This window comes from Podarcis tiliguerta (genome assembly GCF_965153285.1).
Source record: "Podarcis tiliguerta genome assembly, chromosome: 10".
NCBI classification, from domain to species: Eukaryota; Metazoa; Chordata; class Lepidosauria; order Squamata; family Lacertidae; genus Podarcis; species Podarcis tiliguerta.
In genome coordinates this window covers 27,577,574-27,602,302 of record NC_139543.1, presented here as the reverse complement: position 1 = coordinate 27,602,302, position 24,729 = coordinate 27,577,574, and the positions used below count along the sequence as shown (strand labels likewise).

General features: G+C 43.9%; 1 protein-coding gene across 1 annotated transcript in view; it reads left to right on the top strand.

The window, feature by feature from the left end:
* Positions 1 to 3,038: 3,038 nt before the first annotated feature.
* The window catches only part of LRIG3 (leucine rich repeats and immunoglobulin like domains 3), a 55,817-nt gene continuing 34,126 nt past the window's right edge, over positions 3,039 to 24,729 (top strand). Inside the window, exons 1-3 of the mRNA XM_083399434.1 lie at positions 3,039 to 3,489; positions 13,478 to 13,549; positions 13,876 to 13,950. Coding sequence (XP_083255560.1) covers positions 3,185 to 3,489; positions 13,478 to 13,549; positions 13,876 to 13,950 — 452 coding nt within the window. The 5' untranslated portion in view covers positions 3,039 to 3,184. The remainder of the gene's footprint in view (positions 3,490 to 13,477; positions 13,550 to 13,875; positions 13,951 to 24,729) is intronic.

Genomic DNA, 24,729 nt, shown 5'->3' with positions numbered 1-24,729 from the left:
GAAAACTTCCAAAATGCATCATCAGGCCAATACCTGTGACAGAATAACAAAAATGTTGTGTGCCATAATTCCTTATGGGTGAATATGGCTACCTTTACAGTCCAGTTTCTCTTTATTCCTGCTTGTCACCTACAAAAGGATGTTTCTGTTTTGCCTAAATGGATACAGAACTAACATACGGCTGCTGTATTTACAGAGAGGACCTGCCATTATCTTTTATCCTTCCTGGGAGGCCTGGGTGCCACCTGAACTGCAAAGCATCCTTTAATGCTTGCTACCTCCTCCCACGCCCAATCTTAAAGACTCACTCCAGATGGTTAGAACAGCCTTTCTCTCTCCTCCCTTACCCGACTACATTTATTACATCTAGCCTGATGAAGAATTCTGGTGCGCTTGAAAACCTGCACATTACTCTGTGGACATTTTGGTAGGCCTAATGAAGATGTTGCCCCCATACACCAAAACACAGCTTTCGATACGAATTAACATGAGAATATGCCGTATTTTGTCATAACACAAATGGTTACAAGTTCCAAACACATCCAGTATTTGCCAGTTCTGGGCCACACAGTTTTTGCATGAAACAATTATTGTATTATCTGGTGATGGAGATGGTTCATGGTTGCTAAACAGGAACCCCACCCTGCATCTTTTTGTAGATTATGGTACTGTCATTCCATCAGGGGGGCATGAACTGAATTAGCACAAGGGTTTCATTGTACATTATTGAAGCCACTAATTTGGGTGTATAATAACTACCAATGCTGCCTCCCACTCGTTCTTAAGCACGTTAAAAGAGTTCTATGCCTTGTTAATAGTATATCTGTAATGCATATATCACTTTATTAAGCCCCTGTTATTATAAAATGATCCTTAAAGATCAGAGTTTGTTTATGCTTATTCTTTATTTCTGAAACCTTCCCACCCGTTTATAGTTTACACTTATGCAAAATGTTTCAATCGGCATGATAAGTTCAGACAAGCTTTTCTGTTTCTGTTCTTTTTCTTGAAAGTGAAAGCTGAAAGCCTAATGCCTCTATTAACACTTGCATATGAGTCACTGCCCTTGCCAACACTCTAGATAAGAAGGAAAAAAATGGTGGGTTTTTTTTGTTTTTTTTAAAGCAGTTTCCTATGAACTCCAGGAATTGGAGCATTATGCAGTCAGTAGGCTAGCCTTTCTTCATTGATGTATGCTATTTTCATCCAATTAAGATATAAAGAGAACATGAACTGCATGCTTTTGCATCACTTTATAATGTAAACAAATAATAATTATTGCATTTCATGATTTCATTTCATTGCTGAATAGTATCATTTATTACATTGCTTAGATGCTTTATATGCTTTATATCAAGACTGACTCAAGACAACTTACAGAAAAGTAACACTCAATTTCAAGCAGAGCAACAGGAACAGAACAATATCCCACACTACAAATACCTATCTCTCAGGAGAGGAGCCAGTTAATATCCAATAGACTTCTAAAACCCAACAGGTGCCATCAATACCTGGGAATAAAGGAAGTCTAAACTGGTACCAAGAAGATGTTAATGTAGGTGCCAGGCAGGCCTTGCCGGGCAGAGCATTCTATAGACTGTTTACTGTTCATATGCATGACAAAAAAATGGGTGTATATGTCCCCCTAACAGTACAATCCTAATCTATATTTTACTCAGAAGTAAACCAAATTGAGTTCAGCAGGGTTTACGCCTAGTAAACACCGTATTTCACAGATCTATGAGCTGGAGCATTGCAATTTGGGCAAATTAAAATGGCAGGAGCCCCTGCTCAATAGTGGCACCACTGCCTGCTCACAACTAAAAGGGTGACCTGGTAAGGAGGCCGTAAGGGTGTAACAGGATTGGGCTGGTGAAAGGAATCATTTTGTTTGGAAAAATTTACTTCAAACCCCTCCCCCCCAAAATTGCAGTAGATGTCCATGAAACTTTGTCCCTAAGTCTTCAAAGAGGTTTGATGAGGCCCTAAGCTACTGAAGGTAATGGGGCCCTTTATATGTCCAGCTGTCCTTTGTCAACAACTAATTGTCACCGTTTTTTGTGCTGAATATATGCTATATGGTAATTTATGGACCTAATAGGTATCTAAAGCCATTTGCCCATGTTGCCATGCAACCAGTCCATGCAGAATGTAGGCACCCTATATATAGAAAGGAGCAAAGCAGTGATATTTTAGGGAGCAGGCTAGCAGGCAGGGCACATTGCTTACACCATAGGAGCCTACACAACACAAAACACTGTTGCTGTATGTAGGTTTTATTCTATTTGTTTTTTATCTTATATTTTGGAAATGTACCTACAGTGGTACCTCGGGTTAAGTACTTAATTTGTTCCGGAGGTCCGTTCTTAACCTGAAACTGTTCTTAACCTGAAGCACCACTTTAGCTAATGGGGCCTCCCGCTGCCGTCGGAGCACAATTTCTGTTCTCGTCCTGAAGCAAAGTTCTTAACCCGAGGTACTATTTCTGGGTTAGCGGAGTCTGTAACCTGAAGTGTATGTAACCCGAGGTACCACTGTACAGGGTTTTTTCCCTTTAATTTTTTTTTGGGGGGGGGCCAAGGGAGTGGGGCCCTAAGCTATAGCTTGTTTAGCTTATAAGTAAATCCGGCACTGATGGCACCCGTTGTTGCAGGGCTTTTCTTCTTTTCCAGCCGGATGGCTGCCAATGCCATGTTAAGAGAACAAGGGAGGCGTTCGTGGTGAGTTCCTAGCAGATTGGCACCGGCTTGGGCATTGCTAGTTGGTTCCTGTGCTGAGAGAGAGAGAGGTGTTTGCGGACTGGGAGACGTCTTGAAATTGCGCGCGTTTCTTTCCTGCAGACGGGTCTTGGTAGAAAGCCTCGAAGGCGGGTAGAAAAGAGAGGGAAGCCAGGAGCGCTTCCTGGAGGTCTGGGCCCCCTGTCCCTCCAACAGCGGGGCCGCTGGCCTCGGCTGCGCGGTGCAGCTCCGTCGGCGAGGCCGCCTGCTTTGCCTCTGCCGTCGAGCATCTCTTCCCCAGCGCCCGCCCTCCGCCTTGTTGTCATCACATGGCAGGGGGCGGGCCCAGGCAGGCGCTGCCGCGACGAGGAGGCAACGGCGGCGGCGGCGGAAAGTTTGGCGAGGCGTCTGGAGTTGGCTGTGCAGCGGCGGAGCCTCGCCCGCGGGTCTAGCGGGGGCAGGCGGCCATGAAAGGGAGCCTCCGGCCCAGCACCCCCAAAACGGGACACGCTCCGCGCGCCCCGAGCGCGCCCGGCCGCCCCGTCGGAAAGCGCGCCGCGCCGACGCGCGCCAAGGGAGCTCCGGCCATGGGCGCCGCGCTGCCGCCGCTGCTCCTGCGCTGCTGCTGCCTGGTCGCCTTCTTCTCCCCCTCCTCGGCGCTGGCCGAAGGGTGCCCGGCGCTGCCGTGCCGCTGCCGGGGGGAACTGCTGGACTGCAGCCGCCTGAAGCTGAGCCGAGTGCCCGAGCCTCTCCCGGACTGGGTCGTGCAGCTGTAAGTAGCGAGAGCGGGCGAGCGGGCTTCGCTCCTGCCGGGCTTGGGGACGCTAGGGGGCGCTCCGGGCTCCCCGCGTCCCAGGAGCGAATGGCTTTGATTTATTCTTTCGCGTGCTCTTATTCCTGTTCGCATTTGATTTCTGCACCGCTTAATAAGTTTAAAATAGGCTGGAGTGTGGAAGGGATGAACCTTTTGCAGAGTCCCAGCTACTTCGGTGTTGTCTGCGCGGGCTGACAGCGGCTCGCCAAGATTTTGGGCCTCTTGGAGAACCCAGGACTTAGACTTGAGCGGTGCTTTTTCACCTTATTAGGCCTGTATAGTTTTATCTCGAAGCATCTCGATTCATATATTCCTGTCTTCTCTGTCTGCCAATAAAGCTTGGTTGTTTGAACCCAGGACCTTGTGTGGTGGGCAAGGCAGATGCTCCCACCACATAGGGGCAGTGGCATGTTTTGAGTGGCCCTCCTTGTGTTCCCCATCCTCTTAGCAGGCTGATTCCTAGAGGTTAGTGGCTTCCACACACTGCCTGTGCTTTGCCACTAGGGGAGGGGGGAAAGATGAACCCACCCAAATGGCAGGGCGTCCAAACGAAGTTCCTGGCACCACAGTGGGTGAGCTATCAGGTGACAGGGATGGCTTCAAAGCAGAGGTGGAAAACCAGTGCTTCAACCCCGACCATAGACCACGCTGGCTGGAGCCAATGGGAGTCCCGCCAACATAATGGAGAGCCACCTCTCCTTTGGAGGAATCCCACCCCCTCAACACAACCCCCTCGCTTTGTTTCTCTCTGGGACGTGGAACTGGGACTCTTGCACTCAATCTCAGCCTGTTGCATTGCCCAGAGGCCAGCTAGAAATGGAGCTGGTGAGAGATAAGGCAGAGGCCCGGCCCTACCCTCTCTCTCATGCAAGAGGGAGGTATGGGTGGAATCTGCTGGGCCTTCCTAGAGGGAGTGCCTCCAAGCTGCTGCACTACACATGGGGAGCTCATAGGTGAGCAAAACAGATACCACTGCTTCTCTTGGGCCAGCATGTGGAGTTGGGCCCTGGTGGGGGCAACTCCAACCCACTGTAAGAACTTCAGAGCCAAGGCCTATGTATTCCAGCATCCTGTTCCCTTCGGTAGTCAATCGAGACGCTTCAGCATGGCAGGAAAGCAATAGCTCTCTTCTGTTGCTGCTGCCGCCTCTATTTCTGGAGGTAGCTCACGGTTGCCGTAACTTGTAATTTGCTGGTTGTCTTCACAAAGTTGCCTAATGCTCCTTTGAAGGTTGTGGTCCTGAGGGGAGGGCTTGGATGGGTGAAGGAGCAGCCAGGGTGGCATTGAACAGGCCGCCCCCCTCGCCTAGGTGCTCCATCTGGAAGCAGGGCTGGGTTCTGTTCCCACTGCTGTGCAGAGGGAAAGATTATGTGTGGGGTGAGGGAGAGAGAGGGGGAAAGTGGCTGCCCCTTGCACCTCCCACTTGCTTTGGTTTCTGCTTCCCGTGAGGAGGAGGAGGAGGAGGAGGTGAAGAGGAACGATTGCTTCAAAGAGGGTGGAACCTCATCTTCTTGAGAGGGGTCCAAACCTCTCATGTTGGCAGGTGCCGGGGCCTTGAGATGCTGGAGCCTTTTAAGGGTACCAGCTCCAGATGTCAGTCTTGACTGGCACAAGTAATCAACTTGAAACTTCTGAGTGGGGGTGGGGTAGGGTTTGAGGCAGCGGGATGTGTAAATGTGGTTAGTTGTGTGTCTGTAGGGCAAAGTGGATTTCTTCCCTCTAGAATGGACATCATATAGGAGTGTAGTGGGCAGGGTTAATATCCCAGGCCTATTGTGTCTGAAACTCCCATTGTTCTAGGTGCATTTTGCGACAGGGAATTTCATCAGTGTGAGCGGTTTCTGAGCTCTGGTCGCAGTATTGCGCCTAAGATTTCAGATTAAAACTGTGAAGTGGGAGGAAAGGAGGACCTTTTTCTGCCTCCCCGCTTCCAGCTACTCCCTGAAGACTGGAGAAGAGACCCTCTTAAGAATATTATGTGGGTGGGTAGGGGAAGGCTGTGAAAAATGAACATAATATTTTAGCCTCAGTTCACTCATTTTCAGCTTTATATTCCTGTTATAAAAAAGTGTGCCTAGACATTCCGTTTTTGCACCCATAACCTAGGTTTAAGGTGCCATGTAGCTCCTAGCTTTCCAATTTCAGTTTCTAACACTGATCTGTACCTTTCCTTGGAAAAATGATGCAATTTTGTTCCCCCTTCCATTTCCTCAATGCCGTTATCCTATAATGACACATTAAAAAGTCAAAGAAATGGGTGGCACTTTCATGTGGAAATTTGCATTATTATATCATGTACATATAACTTAATGTATGATGAGCCTAATGCATAATGAAAATTGCTATGTTCACTAGGAAGCATCCAAACAGAGTTTCTTTTTACACAAGGAGGATGCTGATCTACAGTTGGTAACATCTTTAGTTCATGTGCAGAAACCATTGCCCTGGGAGTCTCTGTTATTTGGAGAAAGATGCAGAAATATGGCTTGGAAACAATACAGGATTCCATAGAGAATTAAAAGCAATAAAAATATGTATTAAAATGCCATTGAGTTAATAGGCACACTAAATGTATATTAAATATGTTGCTTTAAAACAAGGGTTTCTGGTATCCTACATTCCAACTCCACTTGTTTTTTCTCCAAATGTTGGCTATATAAAAAACGAGGATTTTTGAGAACTGCTCTGGCTGATACTTGTTTAAGCAAACATGGGACCCAGTATGGTCCCTGAGCAACATTCCTCCAAGCTGAGAGCAGTTTTAGAAAAGTTGTGGTCTCTTGTGCTTTTGTTCACGTGATGATTTATTGACACAGTGAAGTAGTTGTAACTTGACAAGCATTCATTCATTGTGCTGTGGGTTTCAGTCTCTTATGCTAAGTTACTGATTCCACTGGCTGTTAAATTAACTCATCAACACAAGCATGAGAGCTGGACATGATTGAGCTGGTATTTTAGTATCTAGTATCCACACTGATTCCTCCACAAAGACTTGGAAATTTTCTAAAGTGAGAAAGTAGATGAAAAACTTTGGAATAGTGTGATTGAGCTTACCCTCTTGTCATTTCAATCACATATCAATTGCTTTATTAATTTTCTGTTGCACTTCGGAAGCAAGTGCAGATAAGAACTTTAAAGTAAACAGGAAGTCTTTGAATTAGTTCTGGCTAATTCTGTTCAATTGCCTCCTCTGGAGGTCTTCCTTACTGAGAAAAAGTGACTGTTGTATTCATAACACCTGGGTTTGACTCTGTGGAACATTTACAGAACAGTCCCTACTCAAAAGTAAGCTCCGTTGAGTTTAATGGCATTTACTCCCAGGTAAGTTGGAAACCACAGAGCCTAGGGGTTGCCAATCAGAAGGTTGGTGGTTCGAATCCCCACAATCGGGTGAGCTCCCGTTGTTCGATCCCAGCTCCTGCCCACCTAGCAGTTCGAAAGCACGTCAAAGTGCAAGTAGATAAATAGGTACAGCTCTGGCGGGAAGGTAAACGGTGTTTCCGTGCGCTGCTCTGGTTCTCCAGAAGTGGCATAGTCATGCTGGCTACATGACCCGGAAGCTGTCTCGGACAAACACCGGCACCCTCGGGCTATAGGGCGAGATGAGCACCACAATCCCAGAGTCATCCGCGACTGGACCTAATGGTCAGGGGTACCTTTACCTTTAAGTTGTGCATTTGATCGGAGCCACAAATAGTTGAAGAATCTAAAGGCCAAGCTATTATTTGACAAGAAACGTTTGTCACAATTTTTATTTGTAGATTTGATTTTAAACAAAACAAAAAATCCCATAAACTTTTCAACAAAAGTTTATCAAGTATGATGGTAGTTTTCCTGGTTAAAGGTGCAATAGTAACAATCTAACAAACAAGTGATAGGAAATCCTAGCATGTAATTTATAGAAAAAATGCTAATTAGGAATTAAAACTGATTTTAAAGGGTTGTTTTCTAAGACGGATATTGGGTCAACAGAAATAATAGCAAGATATCTCTGTGACAGTTAATTTAGTGGCCACTAAAACAAACAGATCTTTTGTTGTTTCAGTTAGCACAGTGGAAGCTTTCTAATTGGATTTCCCCTGGAGACGTAAATTGTCCATATGTACATTCGCATTCCTTTAAAAGAAGTGTGAAAAATGGGCTCCACTTGTATAAATAAGCACTTGGCCTTTTGTAAGGAACCCTGCTGTGATCACTCATTGGGCAGCTGTGTCACTTGTTCTTAAACTCACAGGGTTACCATCTTTGTAGGTGTCACCAGACCATGTGGTCTGCTAGGTTTTGTGCAAATGTTTCTTTTGTTTGAGTTAAATGCCTTTAGAAGTTCCTGTTCATTACTTGCTTTTCCACCCCCCCTTAAAAAGCGTGCAGGCAGACATGTGGCCTTCTTCTCCTGCCTCCTGTTGTTCTTATGCAGCAGAACCGAGACTGCTAAAGAACTCTAGGCAGTTAAGGGGCAATAAGGAAACAAAATAGTTTGTTGTTATTAGCATAGATCACTGTTGTCCCAGATAGTTTTGTCTGTGAATAATATGAGGCTGCAAGCTTGTTTGCCGGAATATTCGTGATGGGAGTTCATGTGGATTATATAACCAAAACTACTTGCTTCAAAAATCTTAAATCTCTGGCACCTCACCAATATATTTCCCAGGGATAAGTTCCTACTGATTTCAGAGGATCTTACTTTCCAGAAAGTCTGTAATTCTAAACACATCTACTGGGAGGTAAGTTCCAGTAGGGTTGCTTCTGAGTAAACTGTGCAGAGGAATGTGTTCTCCAGAGTGCTTAGCATTTCAGCCCAAGACTGCATTCCTTTTCACACTTGGGAGCAAAACCACACAGAGTTCAGTAGTGTTTACTCCCAAATGTGTAAGGAATGCAGTCTTGGGGTGTGGACTTCAAGAGAGCAATCCTATGCTTGCTTTCTCAGAATGCAGGCTTACTTTTGAGCAAACATATTAAGGAATAGGTGATATGTAAAAATGATCAAAATAGCATGCTAAGAGTGCAATCCCATACATGTCTACTCATAAGTAAGCTTAGTGTAGTCTACTAGAATTTACTACAAGGGTTGGGGGATGGCAGGCTAACTCCAGTAAGATTTTTCATAGACTTAGTTACTCTAAGCCAGGCATCCCCAAACTCGGCCCTTCAGCCGTTTTGGGACTACAACTCCCATCATCCCTAGCTAACAGGACCGGTGGTCAGGGATGATGGGAATTGTAGTCCCCAAACAGCTGGAGGGCCGAGTTTGGGGATGCCTGCCCTAAGCAGTGCAATTTTTTGAAGTGGATTTTAGGTCCTTCTGTAGAGCAGAGGTGAGGATCCTCCAGATGTTGCTTGACTATAGCTCAACTAGTGAGAGCGTGGAGCTGAGAATGCTGAGGTTGCAGGTTCGATCCCTGTATGGGACAGCTGCATTGCAGAGGGTTGGACTAGATGTTCCTCAGGGTCACTTTCAACACTACATTCCATGATTTTGTGAGTAAACCTCTCATTGACCTTGACCATTGGTTATGCTGGCTGGGGCTGATAGGAGCCCCAACAACATCTGGAGGCCTAGAAGTGCTTAATCCGTGCTGTAGAGAGATGCTGATTAATTCTCACTTGACCAGAGCTTTCCCCTATCACATGTGTCCCTTTAGTTCTTCCCACTCAAGGCAACCACCCCATTTCTGAGGAGAGAGAGCTCTTGTTCACAAATGCTGCTTGCAGGCATCTGGTTGGCCGCTGTGAGAACAGGATTATGGACTAGATGGGCTATCCAGCAGGCTCTTCTTGTTATCTTAAACTCTGGTAGCCATCTGAGTGAAAAACTTAGACCCCTCCCTTACATTCAAATTTCTTGCTGGATGTGATTTTGGGTGGTGGGTTGGAACAAATGATGCAACTGCGAATCCCAGACCTGTTTTCTGGCTGATGGAGGACCAAAATTGTATTATCTGTACGTGTTGTCTGAGTTGTGGTTATTCTTGTAATTGCAGTTGACATAGCAAAAGTCTCCGAGTGAGGGAAAGTGGCCAATTTTAACACAGTTTTTTACTACAGGCTTTCACTGAAGAGGTATTCACAGTCTTAAATAAAACCAAGACTGTTCAGAGCTAGTGAGTGTTTGTAGTAGTTTATCAACAAATTTTCTTTACGGTTTGCCTCTGCTTTCAGGGCAGGAGGCTAGTCGCTCAAGAGAAACACTCTACAGTTTAAGAACTTCGCTTTTGTTAGGTTTAAAGTTTAGCAGCCAGGAGGGGAGAGGAAGAGAGACTCTGAACAGTCGCCATACATCTTTGCTGTTTTTTCAGTTCTCTTTGGAATTCTAGATTATTTTACCAGGGTTTGTCTAGGAATGTTGAAGCTGTCACTGAGACAGGGGGAAATCTAAAGGATGGTTTCTGCTAATGTTTGTATTACATCTTGGTATTTACATTTTCTAAACCTTCCAGTTCTTACCAGAATTGCCAGAGGAAAAAAAGTTTGGATAGTTTTCACAGCTGTTCTTCAGCATTTTCCAGACTAAAATCTGAACATAGCATGCTGATTTATGAGTCACTTTGGATCTGTGTCTTGAAACAGCTACAGCCTGCCTCTTTGTTTTTTAGCTTTCCTTCTTTTTGCTGAATTAGCAGCTATAAAGGCCCCAATGGGAATTGATTAAGAAGCTGCTGCTGGATTTGCATTTTAAAATTTTGAATTAAGTTTCAGGCATTTCCAAGAAAGACCATATTGATTGCACCTAAATGGCACACATGGCGCTGATCCCTAACATACACATTTATAAAATGTCCGAAGAGCTGTTTCTTCACCACTTCACTTTGTTGAGGTTATTTGTGAATCTTATTGCTGATAACACCATCCTTCATGGTGAGCAATTCCTTGGACAAACACAGAAACACAGGCTTGGAAGACCTTATTTAGTACAGCTTAGTAGCATTCTGCAAACCAAGGATTGTTAAAAGTTGAAATTGTGGAATACCTTATGCGTATGTTGATTGTCCTGCTTTCTGACTTTCCCTCCTCCTGTAAGCTATCTCTTAAAAGTGCCTTTGCTTTAACTAACCAAAGTTTATCGATATTTCTGAAACCAGGTTAACTGTGGTTTGCCTTAACCACAGTTTTGGGAAATAAGCAGAGTTCAAACCTTGGTTCTTCTGATCATGACTTGCTACACTAAACCATAGTTTGAAGACTAACCAGACCCCCACATACCAACAAACCATAGTTAGTTGAAACTGGAAGCAAATGCTCTCCTCCTTGCTAATGCAGTAGAGAAGGGAGATGGAAAACATATAACACCCTTCTGTTTATCTGATGTACCTCCCCCCAAAATGTCAATCAGACTCAAGTGTCGACTCTAGATAAATATTTATTTCTGTTCATTTGTGAACTGAAAAAAAAATGTTGACTGATGAGTTTAACTTCTGCATTTATACACTAAAGCAGCAAGTATTGCTATCTTTTAGCACAGGGTTGTTAAAATGTCCTTTAAGTTTATGTTATACACACTTGGTTCTCATAATTCGTCACAGAGAGTGCATTGGGGAATTCTGTTTTGAAAGGAAAACTGCACCAGAAGTTTCATGTGCAGAAGCTTCCCCCTCATGAAGGTCTTCCTGAGCTTTCCATTTGCAGGAAAAAGCTTCCAAGCCAGCAGTCCACTATGTGTCTTCTAAGGTGAGAATAGTGTGGAAGCTGCACTTTTGAGTTTGTACAACACCATGGCATTTTAAAATGTGCTCTGCTTTCAAAAGTGAAGCTTGCACTTGAAATGCCTGAATCCAGCCGCCTTATAAGTTTCAAAGTGCTACTAGTAAGCTTAAACCACTGTAGAGATTTTTCTTTCCATGTACTGTGGTTTAAGGGAAGGGCAAAGAGGGAGGAGGCAATTGGGAGTAGAAAATGTGTTTCCACCACTTTTGTGATTCCAGCTTCTGCTCCTAAATTATAAGGAGGAGGTCTGTTCACATTATTTTTTCTACTGGTTTAAGGAATTGTATTTGCTGCTCCTGCCCTTTTAAAAAGACAAATGTGCACACTTAAAAACCTATTACATCAGGGGAGAAGCTGATTTCAGAAAGGATTATATCATTATTTTAGCTCCCGTCCTGTTTCTAGCAGTTTTGCAGGAATGCTCATCTCTTCAAAAGAGTCATCTTCTCCTTGGTGATTCTAGATAGTGTAAAAAATTGCTATAAAAAGAAGACCTATTAAAGTGCTGGTAATTGTTTGATTTGAGCTGTTGAGCAATAAAGGCACGTTGTAATTTTTTTTTGGATGGGAGTAATAATTTTCCGAATCAGGTTTAAGAAAACCTTAAGGGCTTTTGAGGGATATTTGCATCTCCCCACCCCCCTTTATAAAGCAGCACAGTGCATGGAAAATCTGTGGATATCGGCAGTGTCAGAAAACACAAATTTAGTCTGAAACATAATGCAAGTTGTTATGCTTATGGTTGCCTTGATGGACTCCAGATGGATGGTGAGCTTGAGCTCTGAGTGAAAGTGCCTGGCTCCAGTTTGGTGATCAGGCACAGCAGTGGTTGTAATTGCAGGATTTTTATAGTTTAAAGGCTCTGCCAGATTTCTCTCCCCCCCCCCCCCTTCCTCGCCCCAATGTTATAACTACAGCAGAACAAACCCACTCATGTCTGATACTGTCTGGTAGGTCCTAAGGCAAACAAGCATGTTTTAAATAAATTTTCATAGGGTGTCTCTCTCCCCCCCCCCCCCATCCTGCTTTCTTACTTTTTAGGTGAACTGAAGAAAGGCAGGTTGTTGGAAACAGCACTTTTTTGCAGTAGGGTTTTGAAAGCTCTTTGTTGAAATAATTGCTGATTCTTGTCTAATGCAGGATGAACATTAATGTATCAGACTTTTAACAGCCATGACTTCATAGCATTTTGGCTGTGGGTTTGCATAGTTCTTCTAATCCCTGTGAGCCAAGGCCAAATATTCCAGCTGAGGCGCAAGGCAGCAGAAAAGGCCTCTCTCTGTGCTAAAGTGAGCTTAATTCAGATCACCGTTTCAGTCCTGTTGAATTAGTTGGCCTACATCTCTTCGGTTCCGTCAAGGGTGCCCTGGAAAGACTTATGCCTCCATCCATTATGGCTGATGCACATGAGGAAGCGGGCTCAGGGTGCTGCAGGATAGACACATCTGTGGCAGATGGGGCTGTTTCGTTCAGCTTTGCATTCGAAATGCCGATGCCTTGAGGCCGGAGTGTTTATCCAGGCCTGTTTTCCACTACTCACATATGGCTTGCATTAACATTTTTATGTGTGAGAATTAATGGTGCAAAGACACGTGAACACAGGAGAGGAGAGGTTTCCGTACCACCCAGCCGTCAATATACCTAGACTTTGCAAATTTAGACTTACCAGGTGAAAGCCATAAATTGAGCAACAGCTTTATGTTGGATTTGCCAGATGTCGCAAGACTATAACAACAGTCTTTGGCCCCCTAGACTTCTATGGTGGGGGGGGGGGGAAGGTTGGCTCATATACTGGAGATGTAGAACTGTGACGGTGTTTTATTGGCAATTAATTGAACCAACTTAAGCGGATGCAAAAGTATCTTCCTGTGGGCCTTCAACACTCCCCAGCCAGCCAGGATGGCCAGTGATTGTGGATGATGGGACTTGTAGTCCTGAAACGTTGGGCAAATCACCAGTTCCTCACCCCTGGATCAGATGGTGGAGAATGAAAAGGCACTGGATGATGGGAGTTGCAGTCCAACAGCATATGGAGAGCCAAACCTGCCTTAGAAGAACAATAACAAGGTTATCTGTAGATGGAGGGGAGAGGCACAACAAAACCAGTGTGCACTTTATGTGTTATATTTCAGTATATGATCCAGTTTCCTTCTGTGCAAGCTACTTGCTTGTTCTCTTTGAGATGTACCTGATATTGGTAAAAGTTGATACAAGAGCTTTTCTTCTTCTTGTATCCTTGTAGAGATCTGAGCCACAATAAATTGTCTTCAATCAAGCCTAGTTCCTTGAGTCACCTTGGCAAACTACGAGAAATGTAAGTGGCTGCATGTTCTTCTGTTTGACTATAATATGCATGATGTAAGATGCATTCCTTTAAATGATTTTGAGTGGTGGTATTCATAGTGATGCATGGGCACAAAATTATAAAATGTGAAGTGAGGCTATAACTTACCTGGGGGAGGTGTTTCAGAGGGTATCTGTAAGTCAGTGTTGCTATAGGTTGTCCCCACTTCCCTTGGGGGGGGGCTACTTTAAGTTAGTGCGATGGGTTAAAATGGTCAAGGGAAAATCAGAAAATACCAATCGGCTCTTGTTTCTGTGTCAGCTGACTTGTGTTTTTGTTTTTTTTAATGTTGGCAGAAAACTAAACAGTAATGAATTTGAAGCCATACCAAATTTGGGACCTGTTTCAGCAAACATCACTCTCCTGACTCTGTAAGTCGATTTTAAAAATATTTTTATTCTTATTTGAAAACAGTGGCCATATTGACACATAATGTTTAACCATGATTTAACACTATGCAGACAAGATAGAATGAGGAGAAGCACTAGGAGAAGCACTTCAGTACAGCTTGATTTCACTTTCTAGGATTCATAACAAGTGAAACTAAATACTGCAGAAGTCCTTCTAGTTGCGTGGGAGGAGAGGAGAGGGTTGGGTGTGCTTGGGCTCATTCTAACTTGTGCATGTAGAGCTAAACTATGGTTTAGCATTGCGTGCAAACCAGGCCTGCACTTGTATAGTATGTGACTGGGAATCAGCATTCTGACTTTGTGTAAGGTGGCTTCCTTTGCTGCTGCTTGCCTGGAGTTGGTTGCTGGCTTTCGTAGAGCGGCTTCTTCCAAAAATATGTCATAGATGGATATTATGGGAAACATGCAGACTTCAGTCCAACAGAACATATGGATCTGCATACATGAAAGGCCGAACTCCCACCAGTTGAATTGAGTGTTTGAACAGAGCACCTCTTTGTCAAGACGTTTACCTTTTTCTAATGATCCATATTTTTGTTTTTTAAAATTCTAGGTCTGTATGTTTAGTTAGAAATTAAGAAAAGCAGAATTGAACACCCCGTTCTGAATATTGATCACAATAATTTCCCTTTTCTCAAGAATTTGGCAACTTTCTAACTCATAACCTTTTGCTCCTGTGAAATGGAATGTCTGTAAGAACTTCTCAATCTTAAGTTGTCCAATCCTTAGTAAGTAAAAAATGTTGTTCTTTGTGTGATTTGGAAGTGCCATTCGATTGCTTCACGGTTGTCTCGTTTTTTCTGACAGTGAAAATCTGCACTTAAGTACAAGTTGCACGGTGTCTGTTGGTAGAGGACGCTAAAGGGTTAAAATAATATGGTAAATTTTGGGAAGCCGTTCAGTTAATGAAAGTGATCAGTATTCAATTGCTTACATCTGGTGACTTATTATCCTGCTGTTTTTACTCTGAGCCTAGGTCAGCTAAGTCAGCTGGTTGCAGCCGCTGTGTCTGCTCTGCTCCTATTTGAGAAAGAGCTGAATGACATTTGATATTGGTGTGGCTTTCTTATAGATTAAGCTGGGTGGGGGAGAGAACTGAAAAGGAAAGGCAGATGGTTTATGGGGGAAAAGAAGAAGAAGTGGAGAGCTGGTCCATAAAATTAACAGCAGCCTATTACTATAGAATTCCATAGGTGAAATATCAACTTGAGGCGTAAAAGTTTGGTTTCTAAGGTCTCCACCCCTACCGTTCAGCCTGAGCTGTTGTGCAAGTTAATCAAGATTTTTAAGATCAATTCACTCGTTTATTTTTTACTATGTTAAGGTCCTCATGTAGTGTCTTTACCTTACCATTTTCATGCACAGAATCTTTTTTTTTTAATTTTTAAAAAAGCTCCCTTGTGAATGAACGACTTACAAATTGCCATACCATGAAATCTTATCACATGGGCTCTGAAGAACAAGGCTAGATCTTCTATATTCCTGAAAGAGCGTCTCCCAACCCCATTGTTCAGCCTGGACACTGAGGTCCAAGGGCTTTCTGGCAGTTCCCCTCATTGTGAGAAGTGAGGTTACAGGGAACCAGGCAGAGAGCGTTCTCAGTAGTGGCGCCTGCCCTGTGGAACGCCCTCCCATCAGACGTCAAGGAGATAAATGACTATACAACTTTTAGAAGACATCTGAAGACAGCTCTGTATATGGAAGTTTTTAATGTTTGACGTTTTGATTTGTTGGAAGCCATCAGAGTGGCTGGGGCAACACAGTCAGATGCGTGGTCGGCGGTTCGAATCTCTGCGACGGGGTGAGCTCCTGTTGCTTGGTCCCTGCTCCTGCCAACCTAGCAGTTCGAAAGCATGTCAAAGTGCAAGTAGATAAATAGGTACCACTCCAGTGGGAAGGTAAATGGCGTTTCCATGCACTGCTCTGGTTTCGTCAGAAGTGGCTTAGTCATCCTGGCCACGTGACCTGGAAGCTGTATGCCGGCTCCCTCGGCCAATAAAGCGAGATGAGAGCTGCAACCCCAGAGTCGGCCACGACTGGACCTAATGGTCAGGGGTCCCTTTACCTTTAGTAGTAGTATTAGTATTATTATTCATCTCTGCTAGTGGAAGCTGCTCCATTAGTGCAACTGGGACATTGCCCCACCAACCTCAATCTGCCCTTAGCAAGGCCTCAAATATTTGCCTCATTATTTATGACCAATCCAGTGGTCATATGACCAATCCAGTGGGCATTGCCTATTGCCTTCCTTCCCAGAGTTGTCCTTGCAACAGAACACCACAAGGAGGAAGATGAGGGACAAAACTTGAATTGCTTGGCTCTGCCTTTCATTTGGTGCTGGCTCCATCCACTGTTGGTTTCCCTGTTTTCCACCCTACCATGTCTCAATCAGCACAAGCCACCACGACTTTCTGTTGTGTCCTCTACTTTTTACATTCCAAAGAAGTGTAACTGCAGCTCAGGAAAACCTAAAAATATTCCTCTGCAGCTGTGAAAAGACTTCAAAAGTCAAGTCTCACAATCTTGAACTTGTGAGTTTATGTTAGTTTAGCCAGCCGGCCAAATATAAAGATCTTTATTTGATTTTGGTTGTGTGTGTGGTGTTTCTTTTCCTTATAAATAAAATAAAAGTACACATTTCTTTTAAGGTGCTTCCTGAAAAGATGTGGAATTGTTATGCGGCACAGTTGGGCTGCTTGAGAAGAGGTGTCTTGTTACCATTGTCCTTTGAAACTCACACAGTGCCTCTGAATGGCCTCCAAAGGCTTCTGATTATGCTCAGCAGAACACGGCTGAGGTTACAAGTGTATGTACCATCCACCTCCTGACCTCTGCAGAGAATGACTGGAATTAGAAATAGTAGCAATTTATTATGGCTGCTTTGACATGAAAGCCACCTTTAGGTCAGCACAGCATGGGCCCAACTTTGGGATGAGCACAAAATAAAATAAAGGCAAAGGACAGGGATCAGGTGGCAGTTGAGTATGTAATCAGGGATGTTCGCTCTACATTCTGCAAGCTAACTGTTCCCCGCCACACACAGGCACACAAAACCCCCTGCAAAGCAGAATCGACCCTGTGGCCTGCCAGCATGAAGCTGATTCTCCCAGAGCTCGCAGCTTGGAATGTGCAAGAATGGCTGAGGCTGTGATCCTGTACCTGCTTACCTGGGAGTAAGAACTGTTGTAATCGACGGTGCTTACTATTGAGTAGACATGTATGGGATTGTACTGTGAAATTCCTGCCACCGCAGAACTTAAATTTTCCATACGTTGTGCCAAGTTGGTATCTAGCAGGTTGGAAGTGATTTTGAGGTTGTGCACTTTGGAAGAGACATCTTATGAATCAGTGTGGCTGCATTATGGCAATGTCCCCCCCCCCCCCCTTTCAAAGGCTGACTTCTGTTGAAGGAAGATCTATAGAGAGCTTTTATGAAAAAAAAATTATCGTGTGTGTGTGTGTTACTGCTAGCCTTTTTTTCCTGCATAGGGGTCAGTTCTGTTTCTAGGTGATGATGTGTGTGTGCTTAAATTTGTGTGTGCACAAATGACATAGGAAGTGTGCAAATATTATCTGTATGTCATCTAAAGGCATCTACTGATACCTCTGCGGCCCATTCAGATTCTTAAACGTTCCAGCATCCCTCTTTGAATCAGCGAAGAGTAACCCTTGTATAAGTTTGAGGCTTTAAGTTTTTACCTTGTGTGCCTAGGAATTTCTGCAGTGAATTGTACTTAGCACATATGTGTACTCACCGAATGTTTTATGCTCCAGATTTATTTATTTATTTAAAAAACCAAGACAATCTTAGGGTATGTTAACAGAAGCATTATCATTGAAATTGCAGGTTCTTTTATTCTGCATTGGTCAATCTGTGCTCTGTTTGGCTACTACATAAACAGGAGTGTGTCCAGAGGACTAGGGTGGCATGGGGGTATGTAAACTAAATCCTATGAAGAATTGTTGAAAAAGCTGCGTATATTTCGTCAGGAGAAGGGAAGATTAAGAGAGATATGACAGTGGTGTTTGAATAGTAGGAGATGGAACAGACTTGTTCTTTCCTGCTTCAGAGAACCAACGAGTGGCAATTGCAGGAGAACAGATTTTGGCTAAATATTAGGTGAGGCTTCCTCAGACTGCCTCAGGAATTTCTGGGATCTCTTTTGCTCTGGATATTTAAGAAGAGGATGGGTGGCCATCTGACAGAGATGCTATAGAAACATCCTGCATTGCAGATAGAGGAAGGGGGCTTGACTAAATGGTCTCTTTTCCAACTCCACGATTCTGCAAAAATAGATTGCTGGTGATTTTTCCAAATAAAAATTAAAATGTCAAATGGCTTTCCTGCTTATCAAATGACAAAGCCGTACCCCACGTAGCTGAGGGGAGGCCACACTGAATTCTTCTGTGAATTGTCTTCTGAATTGCCCAACCACCAGTTCACAAGGGACCTTTGCTAGGCAAAAATATCCCCAGCTTCTGGTTCCTAGAGCTGGGCATTTGTTTAGATCAGAGGTCTGCAAGCTTACTGGATGATGGGCCGGTCGACGCTCTATCCATTGGAGGATGGGCCGGAGCGTGTGCACACACGCTATTTCTGGTGCTCCTCCGACCTGGATGTGTGCTGGAAATTGTGCATGCACATGGGTTCTTCTCTGTCCCACACGCGTTGCGTTCACACATGCTATTTCCAGCACACATCCGGGTCGGAGGGGTGCCCGTGTGCATGCACACAGGCGCCATCAACCCAGAAGTCGGTCCCCGCGCCGGTAAGAGCGGGGGGTGACAGCGGTTGTCATGGGCCAGATAGACGAGCCCTGTGGGCCACTACCGGCCCATGGATCTTAGGTCGCCGACCCCTGGGGTAGATAATCAGTGCAGTTATTTGGCAGTGTGGGTACCCTCTTTTAGGGAGTTTTTTGGGGGGAATGCTGAAAAGTGAGCATGACTTTCAAAGCAGAGTACCCACATCTTCTATTTGACTGGTACTTGTGGATATGTCCTCTCTTAGACCTCATGGGAGAATTTTAAAGGAAATACTAATGGGTTGCCTTGCTTGACTTAAAATTTAGCCATAAACGATTTTGGTTCAGCACAGTCCCATTCATTTTTACGCACTCAACTATTGACAAATGAGCATTTAAATACTTATTTTTATCATCCTTATTAAAAACTGTTTTGGAAGAAATTAGCACGGAATGAATGCAGCCCCCCCCCTCCAGAATTGGGGATTCTGGATTTAAACTGCTATAAATGGTTGTGCTGACTATCAATAGCCATATTCTGTATCCCTAAACACAGATATTTAAAATATTTGCTTATTTGCATTCCTTAAATATTTGAAGGACCACATACAGTGAACACAGGGTTCTCTTAAAGCATGTGTTACTAGCATACAACACAATATTGCAATCTTTGAGACTTGAGTGATGAGAGTTTGGGATAAATGACCTGGATTGACAGCATCTTTCACAGGTGTCTGGTCACCTGTCCCCCCCAAAAAAACCTCACAATGAAAGAGAATTGGGTCTTCCATCCAGAACTTGCTATTCTAGTCAACATTATTGAGATTTATGTATTTATTTTAAATGTATATATACACAGTCGTACCTTGGAAGTCGAACAGAATCCGTTCAAAAACATTCAAAAACCAAAGTGTGGCTTTTGATTGGATGTTTGGCTTCTGAAAAATGTTCGCACACCGGAATGCTCACTTTTGCGGTGTTTGGGAGCCAAAACGTTTGAGAACTAAGCTGTTCGAAAACCAGGGTCGCTTTTGTCCTATGACCTCCCAAGGCAGGTTACAGCAATAAATAGGCTAAACAATAAAAAATAGTGAAACAAAATAACTATCCGAAACACAGTTAAACACAGTCTGTCTCTTGTCTGAGATCTACGCAAGACTGATACAGTTGTCCTAATGTTGAACAGTGTTGGTGCCAGTTGGAACTCTAAGGCAAGCACATTGCACAAATTGGGTGCTGTTCCTATAAAGGCCTTTCAACAAGTAATAGACCTCTCTCTCTCGCACATACATCCCCACAACTCCCCTTAAAGCTGTGAGATCTAACAGTAGATCTCAAATCATGGTGGACAGGTTAAAATGGACGGGTTGTCACCGCTTTGAATAACTGGGCCTCAAGTCATTTAGGGTTTCATATGTCAAGACCCCAACCCTGAATTGGGGTCAATAGTTGATGCCAGCCAATGTGGATCTTTGAAGCCTGGTGTTATATGATCCCTAGCTGCCAGACCCAGTAAGACTTGGGCGGTACCATTTTACACTACCTGCAGCTTTCAACCCACCTTCAAGGGCAGACCCATGTAGAGTGCATTGTAATAGTCTAAACAATGGCACCAGTGTCCTAGCTTGACTTGCTTGTACCTTGACTTTCACATGAGTACCTTACGGATGATGAATGCACACAGTGTTTTCCCAGACGAGGATCTGTTCCAGAGAAAAAGAGAGCTTCTACTAAACTGTTTAATTCACTTTGCCGCCAGAGATCAGGGCATCCTAAAGAAAACTATAGAAGCACCCGCTGCATGCGGATTTTCTTTGGCTGTTGCCTGGAATAACAGGCTAGTTTTTCATAATAGATGACATTTTGAACTCAATGTTGTCCCATTCTTGGAACAGATATGTAGAATTGTCCTTTGACCTCCTTCTTGCCTAGTGTGTGTATGTGTATATATGTGTGTGTGTGTGTGTGTGTGTGTGTGTGTGTGTACCTTTTCTGTGGCAGTGTTACCTTGAGCAGAATATTAGCCCTATAGCAAATATGCTCAAGAGCAGAACTTGCTGCAGTAGGATTCTCAGGTTGCAGAGGTGCAAAGCATTGGGCAACTAGCAGTATTGTGTAACCATTTTCTCATTTTAAGTAGCGCAGGTTATCAGCCTGTACTAGTGATGTGGCCAAACTGCAACAACTGCTCCTAATCTCACCCTGGCCCTGTGTGCCCATTAGCACCTTTCCACAAATTCTGACTGAACCAGATAAATGCTGCTCCGATAGATGCCTGTGTGTGACCTTTCTTGTGTGTGCTGCCCTGTCAATTGGCATGGAAGCAAATTGACCGCTCTGCTCAAAACTGCATGGCTTGTATCAACCCAGTCCGACTAGTGGCCTTTGGAATTGGGAGGAAGGTAAATACGGGCTGGGAATTGAACTGAGTGAGCTTTTATAACTGCTCCTCGAAATGGGTGTAGCTTTGGGCTGCCTGCCATCGTTGTGTCAGATTTTCCCGTTCCCAGAGCACGTTTGGCTTATTTTGGAAAGCAGACGGACTTCTTTTTTGTCTCCATATCTGGCAGCCTCTCTTTCTTCCTTTCTCTACTACTAATCCCCCCGATGAGTTGGAGCAGGATAGGAGTGCAGCTGGCACCTCTGCAGCTTGACTCTGGGGCGAGACTGCTATTACCGGCGTCACATATGTTCTAATAAGAAAAATCCAGAATCTGAAGCAGGATACCCCAATGTGTTGAGAAGCGCTGCAGTCTGTGGCCTGCATCGGTTAGGGAAATGAAGCTAATTTGCACATGCATCTGTTGCATAATTCTGTTTCTGCCGCTCTCAGGTCTGTGTTGGGCAGTAAAACCCCATCCTGCCCTCACCACCTGCATTCCATTCTATGTTGCAGTAAACAAACATATCCGCAGATTTCTAGCATGCAGAAATTCCGTGTCCGGTACTTAATTCTGCACTTGTGAAGCGTGACCACAGATTCTGCACATTACACTCTTTTCTCTGCACAGAAGCAGGCTCTCACTCTCTCCATTCTGTACTTTTGTGCTTGAATGGAAATCTCTGAATTGGGGAAAAGGCACTTTTTGTGAATGTGGACAAGCTTGACTCCAGCTCTGTAGGCTTCCCTTCGTCCTATAGTTGAGAAGTGGATGTGAGATGAATGATGCTCACCTGGTTTCTGTTATACTTTGGCAATATGAGGGCCACTTCCTTTGTTTCATTAAAAGTGAAGGTCCATGACAAGGCCCTTTGTAAGTGTGGTTTCAGTCCTAAGTTATGCTCTGATTTTTTTTTTTAAAATAAAAGTTTCAGGAAAGGTTTCCCTGTCTGGACACAATAAATTTCTGAGACTGGTAGAAGGAGAGGGTTTCTCTTTCCATTACCCCACCTGCTTTCAAAGCCATCCGCCATTAGAGATGCATGGAGGGTTTATAACAGACAGCCTCTATGAGAATGGGATGCAATATGCCTCGGTGTTGTGATAAGAACTCTGGCAACTCCCAACCCATTAATCAACTCCTCAGCATTATGACTGAAGAAATCATGATTACAAATGGTGCGAGTTTTAGAAGAGAAACGCTTTTTTGGTGGAGGTGTTATAAGATCATGCGTGGTGGGGAGAAAGGTGGATCGGGAGATGTTCCCTGCCTTCTCTTGTAATATTAGAGTGGTGTGGAGGCAGGACAAGTGTTATGTACTGAGTTGAATAGGATCCAAAATGCAGCAGTCTGATTGGTCCTAGAACAATAGGATTCAGAATGCAGCAGTCTAATTGGTCTGCAGGAGCCACCCAATCCAGCTCCAGATGGAAGTGAATCCACAACCTGGTTGGCCTACAGGAGAATTCTGGAATTAGCCAATCACATGAAGCCCACTGTGTAAATAATATATATAAAGCAGACATTCTGGGGGAACTTTCATTCCTCCTCACCACTATGAGCTGAATAAAGAGCATGAAATCCACTCTCGACTCTGAGTATATTTCGACAAGTGTGGAGCAGGGCGCTTGCAGGCTTTTTCGGTGGTGTTTCAAATATGCGCAATTTCACTGGTGCGCACAGTGCCTTGGAACATAACCTCTGCATAAATAGGGGCTTGCCTCTATATTTCTATATGAAAATTTGCACTTTTTCAGTAGTGCTGTATCTCATACAGTCCTACAGAGAAGGTGATGGAGTGTGCTTTGCTGAGAGCCTGTTGCGGCACTGGCAAGATCCGCCTTCTGCCTTCTCCATGCAGTTTGGCTGCTACTTCTCAAACTTTAGTTGGAGGGCACCGGCGAATAAGTTTCACCCTTCAGCTTTGACACAGCCAACCAATATGTGAAGAATGATGGAAAGCCTTGCAATACATCCAATAGGCTGTCATTTTCTGGGAGCATTTGACTTCTTGATTGTATTGGCTTTCATTCAGATCCGTGCTATATTTCACTGCATAAGAGGGAGTCGTTGCCTTCTGTCTTGCAACGGTATGTGTGATTGGCATTGTTGACTAAATGGTAAAATAAACACTCCATTCTTCCATGCGCATACCAGTTATATTAATGGCGAGGCCAGTTTTTTCCTGCTTCTGGACACTTGACATGGAACTTGCTGTGCATTCTGATGTTCACACCCAGAGGTGCTTTCAGAGTGTGCTTTCCAATTCACTGCAAGAAGATGTCAACTCTCTGTGAGTTGCCCCACAAGGCATTGAGCTTTCTCTTCCGCTAAAGTAATTTCATAGAACTTGCTTCTGCTAGAGGAGCCCCATGTGTGGCCCTGTCCCTCCAAGGAGGCTTTTTTGCAAAAGGCTGTTTGATAGAAATGTTGGAGGCAGGAACAAATCCCCATGCACACTTATTTCCTGGTAATATGCTTCTCAGTGGCTTAGGCTACTTTAAATTATATCTCTTTATTGTTGACTGCACATGAATCATAAGGATGAAAGTTTGTTATCTTTTGACAATATTCTCTAGGGGTGTGCACCAGCAACAAGATTTGACTTGTATCTATATCGGCAGTTTTGGGAAGCAGCCCAATCTGTTTTGGGGCTGCTCTGTGTCTTTCCATTTTGACTCATGCAGAACAGAATTAGATATGTTGAAAACAAAGTCATGCCCCCCGCCGCCCCTATAAATACACACACACACACTATGACAGGGAATCTAAAAGTGGTTATAACATTTTGAAAAACTTTTCATAGGAGTGGATAAAATTTGCAAGCACAGCCTCCCCTCCAGAGTGGATGAAGCTTGCCAGATTGTAGGCAGATAGATCTAGGAGCTTTCGTGCAGCACAGCTTTAAAAGCAGTGTCTGTGTGACTTTTTTTTTTAATTCTCTGCCAGATATGGGTGTAACTTGCAACCAATTCTGAGGTGGCAAAGGTTGCTGAATTTCAGAATGAAATGGGCTCTTTTTGCTTTTAGGCTGCAAATGACTGGAAGAACTATATATAGAATAAAAAGGCTACTGTAATCTGGTGCAATATGAAAAAGAAAACACCCTCATCTTCCACTTTATGACCCAGTGAAATAGAGCAATTTAGGTTTTGTTGTTGTTGTTGTTATTTGTGTATCTTAACACTATGACCCAGAGATTTGGGGTTAAATACTGAAACAAATGAATTTGATACAAGCTGTCAGCATTCATTAAGTCTGAAGTAATTACTGCTCTGTCATCTTCCTCACATGGTAGATTACCTTGAAGTGAGAGTACTTATTTTATTTATTTTGAAAAAATATATATACCATGCCCTTCAGTATGGCTCTTATTGGAGTAGCTAACAAAGAATGTAAAACAGATAAAAACAGATTTTAGAGTTGTGCAGAAATATGCCTAAGTTAAACTTGGTTCAATGCAGCTTACTCCCTAGGAACTTTTGCAGAGAGTTTGCAGCTCAAGCCTGCTAAACTTGGAGGTTAGTGCTGCTGAAATCAGTAGGGCAAGTGAGATTCCCAACAGAGTGTTGCAGGCAGTGCTGGATTTACGTATAAGCTAAACAAGCTATAAC